Raw genomic sequence first — 27,549 nt, 5'->3', positions numbered from 1 at the left:
GCTCTGCCATTTACTAGCTTTGTGACTTTGGGAAAGTTATCTCACCTTTCTGAGCCTATTTCCTTATCTGTAAAATGGGAGCAATAGGATACAATGCACAGTATGTGCTTTACACGATACTTCCAAATGCTTGACTTAATTATGACAACGATGATGACAGCTCTCTTCATTCCTTTATGAAGAAGGTATTGAGTGAGCTTCCCTTTTGATTTATAGGTTAGCTTAGCCTGAGCATGGTTATACCTTTCAGCTACCTGGGATGCAGTTTTGCTCAAAGTTATACTCGTTTATGTGAGTAAAAACAAACTATTAATTACCTGTATTGATCCATTCATCTTGAATGTCTCAGTATATTTGAAGTTTTTAAAAAAATCACATCACCATCATGCCCTGGCTGGTATGGCTCAGTGGATTAGTGCCAGCCTGCAAACTGAAAGGTTGCCGGTTTGATTCCCAGTCAGGGCACATAACTGGCTTGCAGGCCAGGTCCCCAATTGGGGGCGTGTGAGAGGCAACTGATTGATAGATCTCTCGCACGTCATCGATCTCTCCTCTCTGTCTCCTTCCCTTCCCCTTTCTCTAAAAATTAGTAAATAAAATCTTTTTAATAACAAGTTATATCACCATCAAAGAATGAATCTTACTAACCTTTGAAGTTACGAAGTATGAAATGAATATATATAGCTAAAAATGTAGTGGAATGTTGACTAAGTTTGGAAACCTGATTTCCTTGTAGTTTAGCTCTGCTTGTAGCCAGCTTTGTGATTTGTTTAGCTCATTTAACCTGTCTTTATCTCAGTTTTATCACCAAAGCACTAAGCTCTCTCATGTTCTCATATTCTGTGGTTTTAAATAATTCTTATTTTTAATGCAAGACCTCAACACAAAAATCTTTGTACACCATGAAATTGTACATATAGTGTTTGTAGTCCTCTTTGAAGAGAAAGAGATGCCCTTCATTTTTAGAAAGTCTCTGAAAGGGAGGGGTCAAGCTATTAAGAACTTGTTTTGATCTTACCTCAAGAAAGGTATAGTACAACTTTTTTCCTAACTATCTTATTTCTACCTTGAATTTTAGCACGATGGATCGGGATAAAGTCGGTATCCCCACAGATGGTGACTCACATGCAATCACTTACCCACCTGCGATTGTCGTTTATATAATTGATCCTTTTACATATGAAAATAAAGATGAGAGCACTAATTCTTCTAACATATGGACTCTGGGGCTACTTCGATGCTTTCTGGAAATGGTCCAGACTCTTCCTCCTCATATGAAGAATATTGTTTCTGTACAGGTAAGAATGATAAATGTTGCAGATAAAATTTATATAAAACAGTTGGATTTTGACAGACATTTCAGAGATACTAGTCTGTGTCTAAATTGATTTTCTAAAAGCCCGGTTTTAGTATATTGGTTTTATTTTAAGTGATACTATGCTAGAAATCTTAGCTTATAAAAGATAGACTTTGCAATTATACCATCATAATAATGGAAAATAAATGGAACCACAGTAATAATGGAAAACATAGATTGCAATAAGTACATTAATGTTTCTCCCATGTTACTTTTATAAACTAATTTTTAAATTCATAAACTGAAATGCAAAAATAGAGTATGCACCTATATAAGCTAGAGTTCTGAATAAGATAGGTTGCAAATAAAAGTAGAAAGAATTTAACCATAGTAAGCTATTTGCAGATACTTTGAATTATTTCTTTATAGACTATAGCAGGAGTAGTCAGTAGTAACATAAATATAACTGCTGTGTAGAAATGTTTAAAGGTTTTTACATAACGGGTTGGTAAAATTTACTATGAAAATCCTATAGAGTTCTTTAGCTTATCATTTAGCTTATCATTTAATTTGGTTTTGTTTAAATTTTCTAGTAAAGTTTTTAGAGTTTAAACCCACAGTCCTTTTTATTCTTTTGTTTGAAATATAACTTTTGTAATATTTGCCTATAATTCTTAGATTGTTCCTTGTCAGTACCTGTTGCAACCTGTGAAGCATGAAGATAGACAAATCTATACCCAGCATTTAAAATCCCTGGCTTTTTCGGTCTTTACCCAGTGTCGGAGACCCCTTCCAACATCAACCAATGTGAAAACATTGACTGGGTTTGGTCCAGGTTTAGCCATGGAAACTGCTCTTAAAAGTCCTGATGTAAGTATGTTTCCAATGATCAGAGGTATTGAAAAACTCTGCGTTTTATGATATACAAAATTAAGTGCAGTTCTCTTGTTTAGTTCTCAATTTCTAATTATTTTATAATAGGGTAGAGCTAATATATCACATTTTCAATATGATTGTGTATATATATCATAATATCTTAATTTTTTGTTTTACAGAGACCAGAGTGTATTCGACTTTATACACCTCCATTTATTTTGGCTCCAGTGAAGGATAAGCAGACAGAGCTAGGAGAAACATTTGGAGAAGCTGGACAGAAATACAATGTTCTTTTTGTGGGGTACTGTTTATCACATGATCAAAGGTGGATTCTTGCTTCTTGCACAGATCTATATGGAGAACTTTTAGAAACTTGTATCATTAACATCGATGTTCCAAATAGGTACTTATATTTCCTTAAATGTATCATTATCCCATCCCATTTTTAAAAATTCATACACACAGTTATGTTTTATTTTTAATGAATATAAAACTTTTGAAAGTCATGTACATTAAAATACTAAGTTTTGGTTTGTGGGTATTCTCACCTTTTTCTAGTAAATATTTATATAATTAAGAGAATTAATAATAATTTTGATACTTCTGGTCAGGATGGTGGCATAGGTAAACACAGCTCACCTCCTCACACAACCACATCAAATTACAACTTAAATACAGAATCATCACTCCGAACCCGATAGAAATCGAGTTGAATGGAAGTCTGACAACTATGGAAATAAAGAAACCACATCCATCCAGGCTGGTAGCAGGGGTGGAGGCATGGAATGTATTGGTCCCACATCCACATGTGATGGATAAAAATCCGGGAGGGGCATGATGGGAACGAGGAGTCCCAACTCCACACCAAGCCTCCCAACCACAGGCTCCAGTGCCAGGAAGATAAGTCCCCATATTCTCTGGCTACAAAAACCAGGGGCAGTTGAATCAATAGAAAAAATTTCTGGAGTCCCAAGCAGTTTCCCACAATAGAACCCACACATGGATTGACTCAGACTCTCTTCCTCTGACCTCCAGCACCAGGGTAACAGCTTGAAAGGCACCAATGGCATACAGGGAAGAACTGAAGTGTCTGGCATCAAGGTGGGAACTGGGGAACATCTTTTTCCCAGAAAAAAGTCAGGCAGAGGCCATTGTCCCTTTTCTATGGCCTTTCCCCACTACACCACAGAGCTGGCAGGTGGGTGCCATATCTGAGACATGATCAACCTGGCTAACACTATTTGCCCTGCCCTGGAGATCCCCTGAGACTCCAACTTATGGGCCTACTCAAACCGTTAACTGACTTTTCCATGTGAATGGCTGGCTGGTGGTTGGCTCATGCTTCACAACTTCTAAATCCTGTCAAATAAGCAACAGCTGGCCTCAGCCCCCACCATGGTACACCTTGCTAAGTGGCCTGAAACCCAGCACAAGTAGCAGCCATTTCAAAATGCTTTATAACTCGTGCAGGGTGGCCCTGGGCAGAACACAGGTGGGGGCTGACCTTGGCCAGCACCACCCAGGAAACCCCAGAGTCTGTGCATCCAGCAGACAGCCATAGATCACATGTGAATATCACCAGCCTGTCCCCCCACCACCATACAGCTGATCTTCCATGGAGGGCAGAGGTTGGTGCTCAGTGGTCACAATCACTCTTTGTAGCTGACTGGCCTGGGTACATCCCTCCCATTGATCTGCCCACGGTAACCAAGGTTCAAATACAAGAGGAAAGTATACTCAGCGCCTACAAAGGGTGTACCTCAAGTACCCAGCTTGGGTGATAGTGGAGGCTGTGCCACTGGACCCTACAGGACACCTACTACGTTAGGCCATGCTACCAAGACTCCCTAGTCATAGCAGCTCTACCTAATCCATAGAAACAAACAGAGGATTTTGAAATGAAGAAACAAAGAAACATGACACAAATGAAAGAACAGATCAAAACTCCAGAAAAAGAGCTAACTGAAATGGATATGAGCAATCTATTAGATGCAGAATTCAAGCACTGGTTATAAGAATGCTCAAGGAACTTACTGAGTACCTCAACAGCTTAAAAAGCATCCAGTCAGAAATGAAGAATACACTAATTAAAGAACAATTTACAGGGAAACAACAGTACAGTGGATGAAGCCAAGAATCAAATCAATGATTTGGAACATAAGGAAGCAAAAAACAAGCCATCAGGACAAGAAAAAATCCAAAAAATGAGGATAGTGTAAGCAGCCTCTGGGACAATTTCAAGTGGTCCAGTATTCCCATTGTAGGGGTACCAGAATGAGAAGAGAAAGAGCAAGAAATTGGAAGACTATTTGAAAAAATAATGAAAGAAAATTTCTCTAATTTGGTGAAGGAAATAGACATACAAATCTGGGAAGCGCAGAGAGTTCCAAACAAGAGGAATTCAAAGATAGCCACTCCATAACACATTGCAATTAAAATGCCAAAGGTCAAATATAGAGAATCTTAAAAGCAGCAAGAGAGAAGCAGGTAGTCATTCATCTACATGGGAGTTCCTGTAAGACAGCTGATTTCTAAAAAGAAACCTACTTTGTAGGCTAAAAGAGATTGTCAAGAAATACTCAAAGTCATGAAAAGCAGGGTTCTATAGCCAAGATTGCTCTACCTAGCACAAGTATCATTTAGAATTGAAGGGCAGATAAAGAGCTTCCCAAACAAAAAATAAAGGAGGTCGTCATCATCAAAGCATTATATATGAAATGTTAAAGGACTTATTTAAGAAAAAGATGATTAAAACTATGAACAATAAAATGGCAATAAGTATATTATCTATCAACAGTTGAATCTAAAAAACAAACTAAGCAAACAAGAAGAACAAAAACAGAATCATGGATACAGAGTACATTTTGATGGTTGCCAGATGGGACCAGGGGATATGGGAGAACAGGTGAAAATGTGAGGGGATTAAGAAGTACAAATAGGTAGTTACAGAATAGCCATGGGGATGTAAAGTACAGTATAAGAAATAGAGTAGCCAAAGAACTTATAAGCATGACCCATGGATGTGAACAATGGTGTGGGGATTACCTGAGGGGGTTTGGGGGAGTGGGTGGTACTGGGCAGAGGGGGTCGAAGGAAGAAAAATTGGGACTGCTGTAATATCATAATCAATAAAATATAATTAATTTTGTTTAACCTGTTACACAGACAAAAGATGAAAATCCCTAAATTTCCTGTAATAAAGCTTCAAGCAATGATTTTAGCCTGAAAAATTTTTGAAACATGAAACTAGAAAACCCTCTGCAGCTAAAAAAGAAATCTAGTAAAGCCCTCTAGAGGATTTACTTTTTTCACTTACTGACTTCCTTTCCTAAAATTGTGGACTGAGCCCTGGCCGGTGTGGCTCAGTGATTAAGTTCTGGCCTGGGAACTGAAAAGTTACTGGTTTGATTCCCAATCAGGGCACATGCCTGGGTTGTGGGCCAGGTTCCCAGTTGGGGGCTTTAGAGAGGCAACCAATCTATCTCTTGCACATTGATGTTTCTCTCTCTCTCTCTCCCTCCCTTCCCCTCTTTCTAAAAGTAAATAAATAAAATCTTAAAACTACATTCAACTTTAAAAAATAAAATGAAAAATGTGTACTGAAAATTTTAGCATTTAAATGTTATAAACCTTAAAGCAGTACATTATACATTTCCTTGACACAATTTTGATTTTTTAAGAATGGCACAACAGTACTAATGTATATACATTAATGCAATGTATAATGTGCTTCTGTGTGTAATGCGTACCCACGTTTTTGGCCCAAATTTCAGGTTAAAAATCTTTTAATTTTTTAATTGAATTTTTATTTATATATAAAATTGATTACTGTTTTCCACTGTATTATTGTGCATACTGTATCATTGCTTCTAGAGTTGCACTTTTAACACATAAGCATAAATACAAGTATTAAAAACATATAGATACAGAATTAGTACTAACCATGTATAATGTGCATCATTACTTTTCTGTCAAAGATTTTGGGCAAAAAAAATGCATGTTATACACTGCAAAATATGGTAAGTAAGTTTGGAATGAGTATGCTTATCTGTGAAGGAAAAGAGAGTACAGAAAGACTAGTACCACCTTTCCAATACAAAGATAGTGTTGCCATTTTATAGAAAGTAGAATTTATAGAATGGTTAAGAAGGAGGTGCAACTCTATAGAGTCATTCCTGGGTTCAAATTCCAACTCTCCTACTTGCTATGTGATCTTGAACTGGCTTGAGGTACAGCGTACTTCTCTGCAGAATTGGGAGGATGATTTTATGTCTCATAGGGTGGTTAAGATGAAATGAGGTATTAGATGTAAATTGGGCTTAATTCTTTGTATGTAGTAATTATTCAATAAATAGCTACTGTTGTTCAGCCAGAGTACTTATGTTACATATTTGCCTAATAAAGGAGATGTATGCAGAAAACACAACAATGTGTTTGGTCTGAGAAGGGTAAGTTGATACTATTCAACTTAACTTATAAAGCAAGGATTGAAAAAAAAAAAACGTGTGGGCCAAATCTGGCCACACTTGTTCAAGTACTGTCTATGAGTGCTTTCATGCTGCAGCAGCAGAGTTCACTTGTTACAGTACAATCTTGATGGCTTACAAAACTTAAAATATTGGGCCTTTAAAGACAAATTTTGCTAATCTCTGGTGTAGAGCAGTATTTCAGGTGAATTTTGTTTATGGACAATTTTCATTCAGAGTTAAATGTATATATTAATGCATGTTTAAAAAAAACCCCACAAACTAGCATTCCCCCATCTCACCCCCACCCTAGGATTTTTACACACATTCTGCTTAGAACATGTTCAGAAATTCTAAAGCATTAAAATTAAGGGACCAGTTCTTCACCAATTTGAGCTCTTTTGAAATTTCAAATGAATTTTAGAAATATTTATCACTGTCTCTTTATTTTACACAATAGGGCTCGTAGGAAAAAAGGATCTGCCAGAAGATTTGGTCTACAGAAACTTTGGGAATGGTGCTTAGGGCTTGTACAAATGAGTTCATTACCATGGAGAGTTGTAATTGGCCGTCTAGGAAGGATTGGTCATGGAGAATTAAAAGGTAAAATTGTGCTTTTATTATTTAGTACTTAAATTTTTGTTTTATGTTAATTCACTATGCTTTTCCAATCACATCTAGATATATGTACTGAATAAAATGTGTAGGTTATTAAAACTCTGTTACTGATTTTAATTTTTAAAGAGGAACCGCAGATGTCTAGGCCAAATGGGTTAATTCAAATTTCCAGAGTACATTTTACAGTATTTTAACTTTAATATCAATGTCATTATTACTATTCTTTTTTTCTCATTTTTAATTTCCCCTCCTTTTTGCTTATTATTCAACTCATCTTCTGTTCAGCAGACCCTAATTGATTTTGATGTACATTAAAGCTAGGGTGATAAAGAATGTTAATATCACCAATAAGACACTTTTGGCTTAATGATAACACAAATTTTAAAACCATTTTGTTTTAACCTTGGTTCTTTAAGGGTGTTAATAATGATGTTTCTTTGGATATTATTTTTTTACTGTTGGTACCCACAGATTGGAGCTGTTTGCTGAGTCGTCGAAACTTGCAGTCTCTAAGCAAAAGACTCAAAGACATGTGCAGAATGTGTGGTATATCTGCAGCAGACTCTCCCAGCATTCTCAGTGCTTGCTTGGTAGCAATGGAACCCCAAGGCTCTTTTGTCATTATGCCAGGTTACCTATTTTAGTTTATAGCAGATTTAATTCTTCAGATTTATATTTCTAAATATTATGTCAAATTGATTCTTCATTTATTAAAGAAAAATGCCGTTCATTTCCTCTTCAGATTCTGTGTCAACCGGTTCTGTATTTGGAAGAAGCACCACTCTAAACATGCAGACGTCTCAGCTAAATACCCCACAGGATACATCTTGTACTCATATACTTGTGTTCCCTACTTCTGCTTCTGTGCAAGTAGCTTCAGCTACTTATACCACTGAAAATTTGGACTTAGCTTTCAATCCCAACAATGGTAGGTGAATTATTCTTTAAAGGTTTACAAATATAAAATAAAATAAGTCCTGATGATTATGACTGATTGTAGGCTGATTAATGCCTCCCAAAATATATCCATTTCTTGTGAGTATCCCTGAAACCTGTGAATGTTTCCTTAAATGGCAAAAACAAAACAAAAAAACCCCTGCAGATGTGATTAAATTAAGGATCTTGCAATGGAAAGATTATCCTGTGTCATGTGGTTCAGCCCTAAATGCAATACATAGAAAGTTTGACTATACACAAACTTCCCATGTATTGCATTTAGGGCTGTTTGACTGTACACAAAAGAGGAAGGCCAAGTGATGGAAACAGAGGGAAGCAAAGTCAGAAAAACAGTGCTTACACTGCTACCTTTGAAGAAGGAGGAAGGGGCCATAAGCCAAGGAATACAGTTGTAGGTGCTGGAAAAGACAAGGAAACAGATTACCTTCTGAATCCTTTAGAAGGAACATAGCCCTGCTGGTTTCTTGATTTTGACCTAATGACTAGCACTTTGATTTCAGCCCAATAAAACTGAATTAACTTCAAAAGACAATGTTAATCATAAATGTTTGTACACTTTTTTGCCTGCTGTTGAGTTACCTGTACATACACTTTGCAGCTCATGTTATAGTGCTTTATATCTTTGTTTTAAATATTTTATTGATTATGCTATTACAGTTATCCCAGTTTTTCCCTCTTGCCCCCCTCCCCCTGATACCCTCATTCCCTCCGGCAACCCCCACCCCTTATTTCATGTCCATGGGTCATGCATATAAATTCTTTGCCTATTCCATTTCCTATTCTGTTCTTTACATCTCCCCGTCTTATTTTTTTTAATATTTTATTTATATATTTATAGACAGGGGAAGGGAGGGAGAAAGAAAGGGAGTGAAACATCAATGTGTGAGACAAACATCAATTGGTTGTCTCTCGCACAACTCCAGCAGGGGACCTGGCCCACAACCCAGAATGTTCTCTGGCTGGGATTTAAACCTGTGACCTTTTGGTTTGCAGGCTCATGTTCAATCCACTGAGCCACCCCAGCCAGGACCCCCCATCTATTTTGTGTCTACCAATTTGTACTTCTCAATCCCTGCGCCTTTTCCCTCGTTCACCCCCTTCCATATCCCAACTGATAACCCTCCAAATGATCGTCTTATCTATTGATTCAGTTCCTGTTCAGCTTGTTTTGTTTTTTAGATTCAGTCATCGATAGTTGTGAATTTATTGCCATTTTAATGTTCATAGTTCTGATCTTTTTCTTATGTAGTTCCCTTTAACATTTCATATAATAATGGCTTGATGATGATGACTCCTTTAGTTTTACCTTGTCTGGGAAACACTTTATCTGCCCTTCAATTCTAAATGATAGCTTTGCTGTATAGAGTAATCTAGGCTTTGATCCTTGCTTTTCATCACTTTGAATACTTTTTGCCAGTCCCTTTTAACCTGCAAAGTTTCTTTTGAGAAATCAGCTGACAGTCTTATGGGAACTCCTTTGTAGGTAACTCTGCTTTTCTCTTGCTGCTTTTAAGAATCTCTCTTAATCTTTTACCTTTGGCATTTTAATTATGATGTGTCTTGGTATAGTCCTCTTTGGGTCCAGTTTATTTGGAACTCTTCTGTGTTTCCTGGACTTGTATGTCTATTTCCTTCACCAAATTAGGAGAGTTAACGGGGACTTACCTTCCTGGTGCTGGAACCCTGGACTGGGTGGTCTGATCTGGGATTGAGATCCCTTGCTCCCGAGGTGTCCCTCCTGATTTATGCCTGCCATATGTGAATGTGGAACTGCCTCTTCTGCCCCTTCCCTGTGCCTCTCCAGCTCTCTGTCTCTCCGCCCCTCCTATTTGTCTGGATAAAATGTAGCTTCTATAAATTTTGGTTGTCATACTTCCATACAGCTCAATTTTCTGACAAATCTGGGCGATATTTGTTTTGTAGTCTCCATGTAATTTTTGCTGTAGTTGTGTAAGGAGTCGAAACATGTTTACCTGTGCCTCCATGTTGACTGGAATTCCTTTCTGTCTTGATTTGTCAGAGTAATACAGTAATTTATATAAACTGATGTATGGATGTAACTTTTCTCAGTGAATTTGTAAATTGCATTTTAGTAGAAGAGAAAATAAATGATATTCTACTGTTGCTCTGATTTACCCTAGAAAATGGCACATTTCTGAAGTCACAAGTATTGGTATTAAATAACTCTCTTCTTTTAGTGTGTTACACAATAACTTGAATATTTTACTTAATAATAAAGAATAAGTGTATTAATCATGGAATAGTCTTATTTTAAATACATTTCCATTTCTAGCATACTGTTTTTGCTTTGCATTAGTTTACTATTGTTATTATAAGAAATTATGACATGCTTAGTGGCTTAAAATAACACACTGTCGTATAGTTCTGGATGTCAGAAGTCTTGCTGGGCTAAAGTCAAAGGGTACAAGGTTGTTTCTTTCAGGAGGCTTTAAGGAATAATTCATTTCTCATCTTTGCCAGCTCTACAGACCACTTCTATCTCTTGCTCATGGCCTCTTTTTCTGCCTTCAACACCAGCAGTATAGTATTAGCACACTTTTTTCACTGACTAACCCTACTGCCTCCCTCTTATGAGGGGCCCTGTGATTACATTGGACCACCTCGTTGGGGGAGAATTATCTCCCCCTTTCAAGTTTAGCTTGATCATATCTGCAAAGTATTTTGTGGTAACATATTCACAGATTCCTGGGATTAGGCTGTAGGCATCGTTGCAGGGGGTAGTGGGTATTAATTCATGTGGTATTATTCAGACTACCACATGCTTGTTTATTCATAATTATGTTTTATGCATAATTATATAGCTCCCGGCACAATACTTGGCACATAGTAGGCATTCCATAGATGTTGGTTAAATTAATTTTAACTCTCTCCTATAAATAACCATGAGATATGAAAAATGGAATACTTAATTTTTTTTTTTTTTTTTTTTTTTACCCTGTAGCAGATGGAATGGGTTTCTTTGACTTGTTAGACACAGCAGATGATCTTGATCCTGATATCATTAACATTCTTCCTGCATCTCCAACGGGGTCTCCTGTACATTCTCCAGGATCTCATTACCCCCATGGAGGTGATGCTGGCAAGGTAATCTTACTATAAAAATTCAGTTTATCTAAATGTCATTCATTAGTAATGAATTGATCCATGAAATAGAGCACTGTTTTTCCCTTGGAAATTAGCAAATAGATGAACAGTACATTCCTACATTTCTGCCTTTTTACATGAGTACTTTGAATTGTACATTATTAAGAGGGTCTCTGTGGCCCTGCTTTCCCTGACTTCATTTAGACTACTTTGCCTTAATCCTTCTTTTGTATTTTTCCTGCCACTTCACCATTGCTTCTACTCAGGCATAGGATTGGGTTATCTGAGAATCAGTATATTGCTCTAAGAGCTGCCCTTTGTGTCAGAGGAGTGACAAGGAACATAATAAAAATACTGATTTTTCTCATAGAACAGAAAAAACACTGACCACCCTTCACCACCAACACCTGTTTATTTTTAGCAGTTAAGGAAGCAGGCTGTTTTCTCTTTTTGTTTGAACTTGAAACTAATTGGACTTCTTTTGAATAATGTCTTTATTTGAGTGAAATTATATATAGTGGTTATTTGACTATTTTAGTATCTATATGTTTAGAACCTGACTTTTTAAAATAAGAGTCTTTGTTCAGTCTTACCTTGCAGTTTTTCCTTCTTTTTTTTAACTGAAAAGATATGAGATTGGAAAAAATATGAGGAAAAGCACCAATAATTTTACCACTTTAATAAAGCCATTTTTACTTTTAGTAAATTACCTTCCACATGTATTTATATGGTAGCTTTCAGTAAGTATAATCAATTACATTGGCTTTTTTTTTTTTTTAGCATGATTTGTTGTATCATTCCCAAAATGTTGGATATTTATTTTTTTCTGTTTTAGGTAATGTTGCAGTGAACATTTTCATGTATATCATTTTTCCTTTTATTTATTTCCTTAAAATAAATACCAAAAAATACATTGACTAATCCAAAGGATATGAACATCACTTAATAGTTGTCCCTTTATGTTGTCATCATGCTTTCCAAAACATTAATTGCATTTTATAAGTAGTGCTAGATGAAAAAGATAAATTTTAATTAGCCATTTGGATGGGGGTGTGGTGGTCTAGAATTAGTTTAGGCAGTTTTCAGAAATGTAGAAATTTCATTGAACATTTTGTATTTTTTAGTCAGCTACAAAGATTTATACACTCGGAACATGGGCTTGGTGTAATAATATAAATTTATTAAACAGTTGGCATTTTCATTTCCTTATGCAACTGTTAAAGCATATTCTTTTAATGCTATTACTAATTATGATAATCTTACTAAGTGCAGAGAAAAAATTTTAAATATCCTTCAGTGTTTTTCAAGATTGAAGTGATGATTATGAGTGATTTTAAACAATTCTGTATTTATATTGAGTGCCTAGATCTATCATATGAACTAACATACCTTTAATTTTATCTTTTTAAGGGTCAAGGTACTGATCGCCTACTTTCAACAGAATCACATGATGAAGTAACTAATATCCTTCAGCAACCATTGGCCCTTGGTTACTTTGTATCAACTGCCAAAGCGGGTCTGTTACCTGACTGGTTCTGGTCAGCATGTCCTCAAGCACAATATCAGTGTCCCCTCTTTCTTAAGGTATTGCCATTTCTATGCCAATTCCTAAATAATGCTAATTAATGGCTTGCATCCTAGAAAATAGAGAAGTGGCTTTTTGAAACCTTGTAGCTTTTGTCTAAAGTCTTAAATACATCACTATATACGACTTTCTACAGAAGATCACAAAAAGAATTATCTAATAATGAAAACACTAATTTTTAAACTTTTTTAAGTTGGAATTTTTAATCTTAAACTTCTAGGACGCTTGCTCATGTTATTTTTACCTGTACTTCTGACATTTACAGCTGGAAGAAACCTTGTATTACTTTTAATCTAACCATTTCAATTTTTGGGTGAGCATATGAAGAGTTCAGAAAAACTCACTTGTCCAAAGTCATAACTTGGTAGTTATGACTTTGATTAAAAACTGGATCTTTTAATGTTTACTTTTTGAATTACTTCATACTATACTCCTAACGTTTTGGGGGGATTAAAGGATTCATAATCTTCGTAAGAATACTTGATATTTAAATCCATTTACCACTTTCTCATAAAAGCTGTCTAGCTTTGTGTAAATTACTGTGTTAAAACTGGTGAGTGGTTTTCAAGTATGAGATTCTTAGACCCATGGTGACTTACTTTATCAGAACAAATTCATTAGGAAGTGATATAACGATGTTGAAATAAGTCATAAAATGGTAAAATGCGACATGAAAGATCTATCCAGAGTTTGTATTAACAAATTAGTAGCTGTTGCTACTGATAACCAAAAAAGCAAATTCAGATATGATTCACATATTCTTATATAATACCACCAGAAATTGACTGTTTTATTCCATAAGTCATGCTAATTTAACTACTTGGTAACTGATTTTTATTTGTAGAGTATGCTTTAGTTTTAACGGGTACATGAACCAGTTGGCTTGTTGCTCTTTTCTAAGCTTGTTATTAAATCCTGATATCCTTGGCACACATACTATTACGTCAGTGTCATTTGAGATTAAGTAGTGAACTTCTGTAGTACATTCATAAAGAATACAACACCTGTTGATCTGAATAGATAATTAATGAGATAATATATTTAGAGAGTGTCAGCCAGGGTAATAATTAGTTTTATCTTACAGCTTTTCTCTCCCTTCCAATATATGTGCAGTGGTCTATGCAGATTTCATTACAAAAATCTGTACCCCAGGGGTGTTTTGCAGAATAGTAGTTCTTGGAGTTCATATAAAATAAAAGCTTCTTTGGTCCTTTGGGAAGTGCTACACATGCTTTCTGCCTCCTTTCATTGTTACAGTACATATATACACATTAAATGCTCTGAAAACCAGCAGCAAATAATATTGTTTATCTACTTTATTTACTTTCATACACAAAAAAGGATTATATAATAACTATTAATAGTTCATGACCTTAATGTTTCATGAAACATTAAGGAAACACCACTTTATAAAAAGTCTGAGGGATTATCTAGATTCTTTTCTACTGTATATCTCTTTGCAGAGAGAATAGTAATACCTGGACATTCACTCTCAGATACAGCGTAACAAGATTAGGACTTCTATTGTGAACTGCCTAGTAAGACAAAACTTACCACTGTTTTGTTCACCTTTTGTTTTTATACATACCATTTTGTTTCTATACCATAGGCAGTAAAACCATCTTGTATGTTTCTCTTTGCTTGGAAAAATAATAGGCTGTTACCTAGATGATTAGAAAATCTTTTTATCATAGATACTAGAGCACTGGTGGTAATTACACTAATTTGTAGTGATCTGCTATATGAGACTGCTTGTAACTCATAAATCAGGAATTTATGTAGTTTGGGACATAGATATCTTTGGTTATATTTTTGAATACACAACTGAAGAATTTATACATATGTGACATTTGTTGAGAAAGCACCTCTAAATATTCCAATATAAGATAGTACCTTTTACAGTATACAGGATGAGATATACCAAGAGTTTCTGTAGTCAGTACATCTTGTTACAGCTTTTTAACACATTATATATATTGACTTATACACAAAAGGATTCACTTTTTAAAATTGAAATGTGAAGAATACCTTATTCATTTCTTCTATTCTTTGCTATACCTAAATGGGTATGCCAGTGGTTACTCCATTCTGAAATTGAGTGGCAAAAGAAGGCATGTGTGCACTGTATTACTTAGAGTGCTCGCAATTTTACCAAAGATAGCTTTACTTAAGATTTATAGCTTTATACACAGTGCCAGGAGAACAGAAATGAACACAGAGTTGGAAGGATTAATTAGAGATTGATTTTCCTCCAGGGTATACTTTAAAGCAATGTGAGCTTTTGTTTCAAATGTCCTAGGGACCCATAGCAGCTGTGTGGCATTTTTTATTGTTCACTATCAGTAAAACCCAAGAGAACTACTTGATTTCTAAGAGTATTTCCTGAAAATCAGTTTGGTTTTCAAGATGAAAATAAATCTGTTGGATTTTTCAAATATTTCTTTGCCCTTGCTCTGCCTGTTCCAAATCCATCTTCCTCTAGTTTTTAAATAAGTTAAGTTATTTTAACTAAGGAGGGAAAAAAATTTATAACTTTATAAGTAAAATACTTGCATATGCTTACCCCTGTTTACTTTTTTCAGTGCAACATCTAGGTATGTCTGTATAGTCTTAAGTTCTTTAGAACCTAGAAACAGACTACTCAGGTTTATCAGTTTAGTGCTTCCTTAAACCTTTACTTTACACATTTAGGCAGGTTACACTTAGAAAATTGAAAATCCTCTTTTTAAAGATTATCATGTGGTCTCAATAACAATAAAAGCTGAATAAAAGGAAGATTCAAGATATGACACACTTAAAAATTACTTCTGTAATGAATTAAACAAGAACAAGCATTTTTTACAGTGGCTCCCATTCCTTACATAGATCCAAAATGTATTTCATCAAAGAAGAGACCTTGGTTTTTTCATTTGGCTAATATTCTGTTACTTTTTTTAGGCCTCTTTGCACCTCCACGTGCCTTCAGTGCAATCTGACGAGCTGCTTCACAGTAAACACTCCCACCCACTTGACTCAAATCAGACTTCAGATGTCCTCAGGTACAGCTCTTTTTACCATTAGTGGTTCTCCATTTTAACTGCAAATGAATATAGTATTGATCCTTACATAGTTTTCTCACTTTTGGCAGTAATTTACAGTTGCACAACCCTTGTATCTCAAGATGAATTATAAGATGAATTATTCAGAAGGAGTGCTTTGTCTTTCTAAGATGTGTAATCTACTTTTGGGGAAAAATTGTTACGAAATCTTTAATCTCTCCAAGGACTCCCTATTCCATATCTTCCACCTTTTTTTTTAAAAGTGACTTTGAATCTGGATGCCATAATTAGAAACTGCTTCCAAAATCTACAGTATAAAAATGGTTTATTTGTTTTTCAGGTTTGTTTTGGAACAGTACAATGCACTCTCCTGGCTGACCTGTGACCCTGCAATCCAGGACAGACGCTCATGTCTCCCAATTCATTTTGTGGTGCTGAATCAGTTATATAACTTTATCATGAATATGCTGTGATCTTCATTTGATGGAACTGTACAAGAAAAGAAAAAGGAAAAAAGACATTTTGCTGCAAGATTAAGTTACAGTTATCTTCTCAGTGAAAGTCATTTGTGATGGGGTCTAATTCTTATTACTTCAACAAATATTGTTCAGACTTGGGGGGGGCTATAACCCTGCTATTTTTCATTGATATACTGAACTCTTTAGAATGATGACTGAGCATACAAAACGTATTATAACATTTTCGTAGCAAAATTAACCTTTTTTTTTCCAGTCACAGTATTTGTGAAAAGTAATGAGCCATAGTACCCAGTCATGTTAAATGAATATTAAAAGCATGGAGAGGAAACGAGGAACAATGAATTTCAACATACGGCTTCAGAACATCAAGATGTTCTTGTATTGGAGTATAGTATCTAGTATTCAAAATGCCTGCATCTCTTATTTATTGTAAGTTTTTAAATGTATAAATTGTCTTATATTTCTTAACCTCTTTTATAAAAACTTTCCTAGAAGGTTTATACTGCCTTCTTGCTTTAAAGCAATTGGTCTAAAATATATGTAATCGTCTTAATTAAAAAGTTGCAGTAGGGTTGCTTTTAGAGTATTATTTTTTTGTAAGGGGGGGGTGGGACAGTAAATTTGTATTGTCTCAATGTACAGTTTAATGGGAATAGACGGGAAATAATGTCCATACCATTGTGTGTGGAGGATTTACAGCTAAGCTGTAGTTGCAGAGTACATGTACAGTAATGAAGTTCACTGTGTTTATAAATTGAAAGGGTACCAGGTCTTACAGCATTTTATATATCACACCTTTACTGAATAACATGATGGCAATATACAAGTGATATTGTTAAGTGGTTTAACTTAGAATAAAATGAGAATTCTTCAGTTATATTTTGTACTATGGTTTAGGGCTATGACTAATATTTCAGGCCATTTCCAGTGAAGAAACTTAGTTTTACAAGAAAAACATTTGCTACTGAATGCATAAACTAATTTTGGTGTTTAATGTTACATGCTTAAATTTTTTTCAGTTTTAACAGTGGCACATCTAGGCATGGGAATATTATTAATTATGAAAATATCTTCAGGATCTGCTATAAGGTTGAAATTTAGCCCAGCTCTAGGCATTTTACAAATTATTTTAAGAGCAGTCACTCTTGATTGTTTGACTTTTTTTTTTAAATTAAAGATTGGGAATGTGTGTGAGAGTATGCATATGTATGGGTGTGTGTGTGCAATCAAACTGTGGTGTAAATAGATTCTCAGTGAATTCTGGTATTCAGACTCTATTTCACTAGGTAAAAACCATTTTCTAAACTTAACCTGATTGTTCCCCCTTTGCCTTTTTATTTATTTAATTTTCTTGGTTTGGAGATGACAGTCCCAAACAGCAGAGTCTGTACTTTCCTATTACACAGCTCAGATTAAGGCAGGACATATGCCAAGGAGGTTCTCACCTCCCTAAAGAAGGGACTTGAATTTTAGGGACTTTAATTCACCCCTTCCTTACATACAGCTTTCCCCCTTCTTGTTTGCACATGCCAAGATAACTGCTTTTATGCAGGCTTTACCCCCTTGAAAAATCCTTTCTACAGTGCTGCTCACAAGAGAGTCCAAGTTAGCTTCCTAACCTGTGGTGCTAACTTGAATTCACAGTCGCCACGTCTACCTTTCTTTCTTGGAAACAGTGTAGCAAAACTCCAAATTTGTAAGTTCACTAATTCTCTACAAGAACAAAGTCAATTGTATTTGCAAAACAGTAATTCAGTATGTTTTATTTTACTTTTTACTGAAACATGTTTTGTAAATACTACATGCTTAGCTAAATATCACTTTCTTATGAACAATAAAACTGCTTCAAATTGTGTATATTAAAACATTAACAAGTCTTTTTTTTTTCTCTAAAGAAAACAATTGGTGACAAAGATTTTTCAATCATTTCTTCAAAATTATAATGTGATCCCAGTGGTCAGCATATTTTGAAATTAAAATTTAAAGATCACATCTCTGCATTCATTTTTAAATTATGCTAACACACTACAGATTACGTTGGCATGTTTTGTTCTGTACTTTATAAAAAGCTTGTCTGAGATTTGAAGGAAAAGATGCTTATTTGGAATTTCTATTAAAAGAGTATCCTTTTTTATATACTTAGCACAATAGTGACTTTTAAAAATAAAAGCTATATTCTCAGTTGTTTAAAATCACTAGCCTTTAGTAGCCACACATCAGTTTGAAAATAGATTTTTAAAAAATTATTTCCTGACAGTTTCTTTTATATGGAGCCATAAGGAAGGAACCCAGCATGCAATTTCTTTTTATCTGGGCATCAGGGAATAGTTCCTAAATATACAGGATTTCCCAAGTAAGACTTTTTTTTCTTCCTTTCATACATAAGTTAACACTCAAATAGAAAATTATTAAATAGCCATTAAAAAAGGTCAGGCGACTTAGTTCAGGAAAAAGAAAAGCCTTTTATGCAGGATGATGGATCTGACTTACTAATGTACTGTCACAGACAAGTGTGGGTAGTTTTGTTTTCTTTTGTTTAAATAGGTAAATGAAATAATATACTTTATACCAGTTGATTACCAACACCTTGACTCCTTTGTTACAGTACTAATATGTTTTTTTTTTTGTGCAGTTATCCATTACAAAGCAGGGTGGAAGTTACGCATTTTGGCATTTAAAAAGATTACTTACATAATGTCTGCTTCCAGCCAGTGAGAAACATCTAGCCATACCTTTCTTATGCAAGCCATTCAGTTATCAGGACTGTGAATTAACACTGTATGAATAAATTTCTGTACACCTTATTGTTTGGCCAGAAGGCCACCAAGTGTACTTATATGTAATACTTAAATTTTAAAGTAGTTGTAATTTTTAATCTTTCTAAACTTTTCTTAAACCACTAAAATTAAGCTCTTACTACTTAGTCAACTATCCTCAGCTGTATTCGTAATCAATTGTCAGTATGACACAGATTACTGTATTAAAATATTCTCCTTTCGTCTTCATATTTACCTTCTGAGGTAATATTTTTAACTTAATGTGTTACTACGAAGATTTGCAGATCTTTAATCAAGCACTATGTTAATACTGTAATATCAAAATACTATGTTGCATTATTTAAAATGTTCAAATCGAATACATTAAAAGGAAGTTTTTAAATGCTGTTGCATCATATAATTTGCCTCTCATCCACTATGGCATTGCATATCAGTCTATTAATACATTTAATGTGCATGAGTGATGTTTTGGTCTGGGTTTCCTCTTACGATTTTAGTTTGTCTAAATTAAGGAAAAATGTTTTTGACATACATTTATTGCCCCATCCCCACTCCCCAAATCAGCTGGAAATCTTAACCTTCTGGTTTTTCTTGGTGTTCTAATGGGCCCAGAACTGTGGTTTAAATTTTTATATATATATGTATGTGTTTTCTTTTTTGTGGAGTATTAATTTAAAAACTGGATTTGGGACCTAAAATACTCCTCAGGTTGATGTATTCATAAAGTTTTAAAATAGCTTTAGTTTTCAAAGTAAACTGGATTTGTGGACCTTACACTTACTGAATTTAAAGTACAAATTGTAACATCATTACTGGACATGTGTCAGCATCAACTCTCTCAGAATAGCTTGGTCACTTTATGAAGGGGCGTTTTAAAGTTGTTTAGCAGTGACACTTAATATGGTCCAATTGCTTTTTTTTTTTAAACGTGACAAAAAAGAATACGGAACAAACACTATTGCTGCCGAATGCCATAACACTGAGTTGTACAAATTGTGATTGAGGAAATGAAAAGGTTTATACTTTTTAAAAAAAAAAACCAAAAAAAAAAACAAAACTTCAAATGGAATAAATTATTCATGAAGCCTTCATTGTGGTGTCTCATTCTGTTGGAAATATTTCCACCTTAAGTTTGTGTAAAAATTAGTACCCATATTATTTTTGTGTCATTTATAAACAGAAAGGGGCAAACTAAAAACTGATTGAAGGACTTTTAACTTCTTCGTCTGAAGTGTTTTATTTTTAAAAAATATTTTAATCATACATCAGTGTATAGGAAAATTGTATATGCACATACATATTAAATCCTTTTAGACTGCTCAGTTTGCTATTAGTGTTCTAAACAAGTTACCTTCAAATATTTAAAGCATAGCTCTGTCCTTTCTTTTTATTTAAAGATTTTTTTTTTTTAGGTGAAGGGAGGGAGAAAGAGAGGGAAAGAAACATCAATGTGGCTGCCTCTTGCATACCGCCTACTGGGGACCTGGCCAGCGACCCAGGCATGTGCCCTAGACTGGGAATTGAACTGGTGACCCTTTTGTTCCACAGGCCTGCTCTCAATCAACTGAGCCACACCAGCCAGGGCTGTCCTTTCTTTTCTTTTTTTGGATCTCAAATGTTTTTGAAACATAAAAAGTGTTGTTCAGATATGAACAATCCATTAAAAATACCTCTATCCACTTGGATAAGCAGCCACTTTAAATATTTTTGTTCAACTTAAACTAAGGACAAACTCCAAAACTGTGGTCATCTAAAAACAGTTTTTGCCAGCAGAATTTTTAAAATCCTTTGAAAGGATTGTATGTGCCCTAGCTGATTTGCTCAGTTAGTTGGAATGTCATCCTGTACACCAAAAAGGTTGTGGATTCAGTTTCCAGTCAGGACACATATCTAGGTTGCAGGTTCCATCCCCAGTTGGGGCGTGTACTGGAGGCACCTGATTGATGCTTCTCTCTCTCTAAAATCAGTAAACATATCCTTGGGTGAGTATTAAGAAGAAAAAAAAAAAGATGTGTATGTTGAACTTCCATCTTAAATTATTTTGTTTCACAGTTTACCTCTATTTTTCCTATATTTTTTTAGTAGAGTCTTATGTATGACTGAAAATAACTATGCAGATCAAGCCTTTTTTTTTTTTTTTTTTTTTTTGGCATTCACTCGTACAACTACAAACAATTTTTATTTACTCTTTGTAATTTTCAGTATGGAAAACCAAGCTCTGAAAAATCCTATTGAGTAGCTTACTGGAGGAAAAGTTTTTTTCTTCAATAGCCAAGCTAAATGCTTGTTTGTACTATACATAAAGAATTGATACTCATTAAGAATTCACGTTAATTAGAGATATGTGTCCTACATTAAGCATTATGACCGATTCTGCGACATCTTGGCAAAATCTAAGACTTGAAAGCTCAAAGTGCTAGTTAATCCCTCCCTGTAATCTTTTAACAAAATTTCTGTCAGATTTCTCCATGATTTAAGAACTATAGATTGAGAGGTAAACTGTAATATGGTGAACATTTCAAAATATCCTAGGAGGAATTTCTACATTGGTAACTATCTTGACCTCTTGATACCAGTAGCATATTATGTACATAGATGTATGTATTTGTTCATTAATTTGATGAGGTAACTTGAAGTAGTATCAGCGTATTACTCAAAGTATAAATACATTTAACACATTTCTAAAATCAAAATTACATGTTCTGACAATATTTTTCTGTTTAATGATTTTATCAAAATATGCCTGAGACAGAATTGTTACAACCTGAATTGTTAAAAAAAAATTTGGAGTATATGCTGGTCATTGTAGGTTTTTAAGAAATCTAGAAGGAGAACATCCACTTTAGGATAACTAGAAATGCAGTTTGAACTGTACTCAAACTATTTGGGGTAAATAACCTTTGAAATATTACAGTTTCTGGAGAAAGCATTGACATTTAGTAGGAACTATTATCTCAGGCATGTTAAACAAAATGTCCAGGCTTTGCTTAACAAGGTATGAGGGTATATTGCTTTATTAACGAGTTCAAGATAGTCAGTTCCTCACATCCCCAAGAAAATGTAATTAAGGATGTAGAAGCCCAAAGGGTACACTGAGTTACTTGCAGGTTTCCATATAAATAACGGGAGAAAAGAAGACAATCCAGCATGGAATTGGCTTATGGTAAAAGATAAATTTAACTGTTGTGAATGTATTCCTGAGTCATTTATTCTGTTATTCTCTAGTCTTCAATATCTTTCTGTTTATATACTCAAGGAGAGTTACATCTCAATTCTGTTTAAGATTGATAAAAACTCATATTTTGGGGTCGTTTTATATTTTCTTCCAGACGAACCAACAGAACTGTGTCAAGAACAAACTTTTGTGAAGTTAAAAGGTTGATGTTTTAAAGACTTCCTTATGTTGCTACTACCTACCACGCAAGGGAAAAAAAAATCGTACATTTAAATAATCCCCAAACCATGTAGTATTTTACAGGTTCTGTTCTTTCTTTCTTCCTTGAGTAAATCTGTACTTTTGACTAAAACCAACAATCTTCACAAAAGTCACCTAGTCCTTAATAGTGTTCTTTGTTACTGTGAATAGCACTACTATCTCTTCAAGTTGTACAAACCACAAACTCTTCCTTGTAAATAGTTATCAAAAACTGTCTGCTGTACTGACATGTTCATTTCTACCTTTCCTGGCCTGACCTTGGTCTAAATTAGCATTATCCAATGCCATATAGATAGTAGATAAAACAACTTTATCTGAGTGGACCACTACAACATATTCCTAATCTGGTCTCTCTACTTTCAGGGTGTTCTTGATAGTTTAAAACCCTTTAAGGCTGATGCTTCGGTCCATGCCAGAAGTCTTATGTGACCTGTTCCCTGCCTACTCCACAACGCTCAGAACGGGCCTCCCTCCTGTGTTCTCTTAGCCTCTGAGGCACTGAGTTACTTCAAAGCCTAATGTTTAATTCTTGCCTGGAGGCCTCCCTTAAACTTCCACATACATTCCTGTTTCAGATCAGGTCTTCCTAATGAGCTTTGGGAGCCTCAAAGGAAATTGCATAAGCCATTTTGAAATTTGTAAAACACAAATTGTAAGGAATGATTGATAAAACACCTATGCACTCTCCAGAGAGTCAAATCCAAAATGAACTAGGCTTGCAAGAGAAAAAAATAGGGGAACACAAGGACTTTTAAATAGGTTTCTGGCAAGAGCAAAGGTAAATAAGATAAAGTATTTAGTACCTTAAGCTTTATCTCCCTTCTGTCCCAACCTACCCCCAATAAAAAGAAGCTTGAAGGGTCTTCAAGATCTAAACTATGCATATGATGGAATTAAAATCTGAGATACTTAACTGATTTAAAGGAGTTGAGTTTGCCGAAGACTCCAAATCCAAATGAATAACATTATTGGTGTTGAAAGTACTTGCAGATAAGATTGTGGAAATGCTGGGGGGAAAACTGAAAGGTCCCAGAAGAATGGAAAAGCACAACTTTTCCAGTTTTCATAGTTTTAAAAAGTTATGTCCTAGAAACTACTAACATCACTTGACGTTATGAACAAAGTCATTAGAAACCAGCACAGTTACACTAAAGCACTATTTGTTTAGTAAACTATTTTGCTTATCTCTACAGTAGTTATGAGATATAAAACCTTTGACCTTAAGCCCTCTTTGTATAAACACAATTAGTTCAATAAGCCTTCTAAAGTGATAACAATGCAGTGCATATACAAAAGGAAATAGTTGAAATCAATCTTATTACAGGTTATTTTGACAGCACTGATGAACTGATTATAAAAATACATATTCCGCAGGTTATTTAGTAAGATTTTATGGTATTCTTGTCATTAATTCAACAAACCAATATTAAGTGCCATATGACATCAAGGGCAAAGAAATACAGTTCTTGCCTTGGCTGGTATGGTTCAGTGGATTGCGTGCCAGCCTGCAGACCAAAGGGTTGCTGGTTCGATTCCCAGTCTAGGGCACATGCCTGGGTTGTGGGTGGGTACCCAGTTGGGGGGTGTGCAAGAGGCAACCACACATTGATATTTCTCTCCCTCTCTTCTCTAAAAGCAAATAAAAAAAAAAGAAAAAATAGTTCTTGCCTTCAAAGTAAGTACGTTCTGCTGGGAGAGACAGTCAAGTTCTAACAATTACAGTGTGATATGTGAAGTACTATGATGGAAGGAAAGCAAAGGGTGGCTTGGGATCATCAAAGAGGGAGGGGATACTTCAATCTAATGAAGAACAGGGGAAGATTTCTTAGGAAGGGATCACTTTTACTTGAAAGATATATAGGAGTTACTACATAAAGAAGGAGAATTAAAGGCACTCCAGACAGGAGGAAAGGTTGGGAGAAGACCCATGAACACCATGAATGATTTGGGAAACAAGCAGCTGAAAATAACTAAAATGGAGGCACTGTGTTGGGGTTTGGCCAGAGTCCAGACTACAGAGTTAGCTATCAGACCACGAAAAACTGTCTTTTGATGTTACCTTGAGGAAAATCAACACTTCCCCAAGAAGGGAAGTGTTTTAGTAGTTGGGGTGATTTATTTATTTCTTATTTTTTACTGAATTTATAGGGTTGACATTGGTTGATAAAATAGTTGGGTTAATATCTTAACTGGTTAAAAGTTATAACTCAAAAGGCTTGATTGGTGGAGGCTATGTCAACCTGAAGGGATATCTCTAATGTTATACTATAGAGCCTTGGCTGGACCCTATTCTCTTGAACACTAATCCATAAAATCAATGAAGATATGATCTGTATAGCCAAAGCAGATAGCCAGTGTAAAAGAGAAGTTCAAAACATCTCAATAGGCTGAAACAAAGGAAGATATCTTACAAGATAAAAGAGGCACACCACAGAGGCTAATTACTTATAAAGAGTTCTGTTAAGAAAACGAGCTAGATGTCTCCCAAGATCCTTTCACCTAAAATTATGTGATTCTATTTCCAAAGAACATTGGCCCTCTTTTCAATACCTAGTTCTTCTAATTTCTTAAAGTTCATTTACTCAGCAATAATCTACATAAAAGCACCTAGTATTCCTGAAACATAGTAGGTAACATCATTTTTGTTTCTTATTTCCTTCCCCTAGTCTGATTGAAAAATAAAGTAGAAAAGAGTAAATCAAAGCAAGCCAGTCAGAGGAGAAAGCTTATCTCTCTAAGAAGGCATCTTCTGTTTCAACTTAAAGTATAGGGACTATATACACTACATGTTTAATCAAACCTAAGACACCAGCAACTGGAAGACATCATTACTTTATGTAGACTGCAAATAAAAAGTGCTACCAAGTACAATGTAGAACTATTGATTTTAAGGCATCCTCATTTCAGAGATGTCAGAATGTGAAAAAAGCCACCATAGAATCGATGAGCTGTATCTTTTGATGAAGAGAAATGGTAACAAGCCTCAGTGCTACATTGGTCTTTAAAGAAAGATTATTTCCTTAAACATTTTATAATCACACAAGGGTAAACCATACATACATAAGATATTCCACTGACAATCACAGGCTTTGTGGTTTACAGGCAATTAACTAAATGGGCTAATTTGTAACATTATGTACCATTCTAAAAGTTCCCGAATCTGCCTAATTAAATATGTGAGCTGCAAAGTCTTTGTAAGTGCATTGTAGTATAGTTAGGTAATCGGACTCAGAGGAAGCAGTTCTAAAACTCAAAAGTTCACGAGTAAGCCCTTTTTTCACTAGGGTGTCTGCATGTCTATATGACTGTCAAAATGATTTCATTGGCAAACATTACAACATAGCTTTGAAAAGACTTGCTGACTAAGTGGATATGAGGGGGAGAGGCTGGAATCTAGGATGACTTCCAGGTTTCTGGCTTGAGCAACTCTGGGGGTGGTATACTTAACTGATAAGAATTGAAAGAGAAGAAAAGAGGGGACTCGGAGAAAGGTTAACTGTCAGCACTCATTTCCATTACACTGTAGCTATCTCATTCATGCCGGACAGGATTTGCTGTTCTCTGTTGATCAAGATGGATCTGCATGTTGTTTCTCTGTTAACGATTTCAGGACCATAGACAATTAAGAGCTGGAAGAGATCTTAAAAATCAGTTCACATCCACCTTCTCCTCTACTCATCCTCCAAATCAGTGTTTGGATTCCCTTCATACTCTTCCTGTGAAATAAGTGTCCAGGGAGATTAAATTGTTTAACCTCTCTCAATCTCAATTTCCATGATTTGAAAAATGTAGATTATTATCTATCTCAGAGAATTAAATCAGATGATATAAAGCACTAGTGCCTAGCAAGTGTTCGGTAAGTCCTTAATAAACATCAGCTTAAAAATAATATTGTACAGTTGTGAAATCAATTTGTGTGTGGTGTCTAGCAACTTAGAATACATAACATGTAGTATGTACATGATTTCATAAGATGTCTGTTTCCATTTAAATGTGGGTATACATACATATGTGTGTTCTGAGGTACAATTTGAAATGTATTACTGTGGGTCAGGTGGAAAAAAGTCTGAGAAATGCTACAACCCACATTCGTTCTTTTCTTCCTTTGCTAATTTTTTTCATGTGAAAGCAGGCCTTATTTTTAAAGAGATCATCCCTTTAAAGAGATCAAATCCTTGGAAACTGTAAAGTATGAAACACTGTCAAATATTTTTGTTTCCAGCTCCTAGCACAATGTTTTGTAAATAGGTGCTCAATACACTACGATTGAACCAGGTACTAGGAAAAGTATGAATAATATAGGAAGTAGTGCTTCTTAATCTTTTCTGGGTGATCAGACTCCTTTGAGGAGTTGACAGTTTTGGACCTTCTTTCCAGAAGACCTGCCAAGCAATCAAAATTTCTGCAGATGCAGAGAATTCCTGAAACTCCATCCGTCGCGCTCTAAGGATCTATAGACTCTTAACTTAAGAAACCTGAAATGAAGACCTTTAACTACAGTGTGTGAGGCCGAGAACAGAAGGCTCAGGATTAGATTACTTTTTAAGTTCTCCTACAAATCCTAGGATTCTAGAACTTCGATGCAGGGAAGGCTTAGGCAGAGATGGAAAAAAGGGTACAGTCTGTTCCGGTCAAAGAATAATGGGGACAACTTTAACACTTCTTTTACCTACGTTAAGTAATTTAATGCCATGATAATACTATAACGCGAAGCTGCAGCTCGAACGGGCTTAAAGACAAAACGGGTAGGATCTGGAAAACCTACTCCTAACACCAACTTTGAAAAACACACTTCGGAGGTGAAAGTAGGCGAGGCAAACAGCGGGGGAGGAAGGGGCGGGGCGGCGCACGCGCACAGTTGCATCAGTGTCGTCGTCCCTGGGTTTCCTCTCGCAGCCACTCTTCCTTTCAATCC

General features: G+C 35.3%; 1 protein-coding gene across 1 annotated transcript in view; it reads left to right on the top strand.

The window, feature by feature from the left end:
* The window catches only part of MED13 (mediator complex subunit 13), a 99,042-nt gene extending 78,781 nt beyond the window's left edge, over positions 1 to 20,261 (top strand). The window contains exons 21-30 of the mRNA XM_054574856.1: positions 1,079 to 1,298; positions 1,976 to 2,167; positions 2,353 to 2,576; positions 7,100 to 7,242; positions 7,729 to 7,887; positions 8,000 to 8,185; positions 11,177 to 11,319; positions 12,730 to 12,903; positions 15,842 to 15,942; positions 16,283 to 20,261. Coding sequence (XP_054430831.1) covers positions 1,079 to 1,298; positions 1,976 to 2,167; positions 2,353 to 2,576; positions 7,100 to 7,242; positions 7,729 to 7,887; positions 8,000 to 8,185; positions 11,177 to 11,319; positions 12,730 to 12,903; positions 15,842 to 15,942; positions 16,283 to 16,415 — 1,675 coding nt within the window. The 3' untranslated portion in view covers positions 16,416 to 20,261. The remainder of the gene's footprint in view (positions 1 to 1,078; positions 1,299 to 1,975; positions 2,168 to 2,352; positions 2,577 to 7,099; positions 7,243 to 7,728; positions 7,888 to 7,999; positions 8,186 to 11,176; positions 11,320 to 12,729; positions 12,904 to 15,841; positions 15,943 to 16,282) is intronic.
* The last annotated feature ends 7,288 nt before the right edge of the window (positions 20,262 to 27,549 follow it).

Source organism: Pteronotus mesoamericanus, unplaced genomic scaffold (assembly GCF_021234165.1).
Source record: "Pteronotus mesoamericanus isolate MK-2021 breed Mesoamerican mustached bat unplaced genomic scaffold, CSHL_Meso_final contig_269, whole genome shotgun sequence".
Lineage (NCBI taxonomy): Eukaryota > Metazoa > Chordata > Mammalia > Chiroptera > Mormoopidae > Pteronotus > Pteronotus mesoamericanus.
The sequence above is the reverse complement of the archived record's forward strand: the minus strand, read 5'-3'. Positions and strand labels throughout refer to the sequence as shown.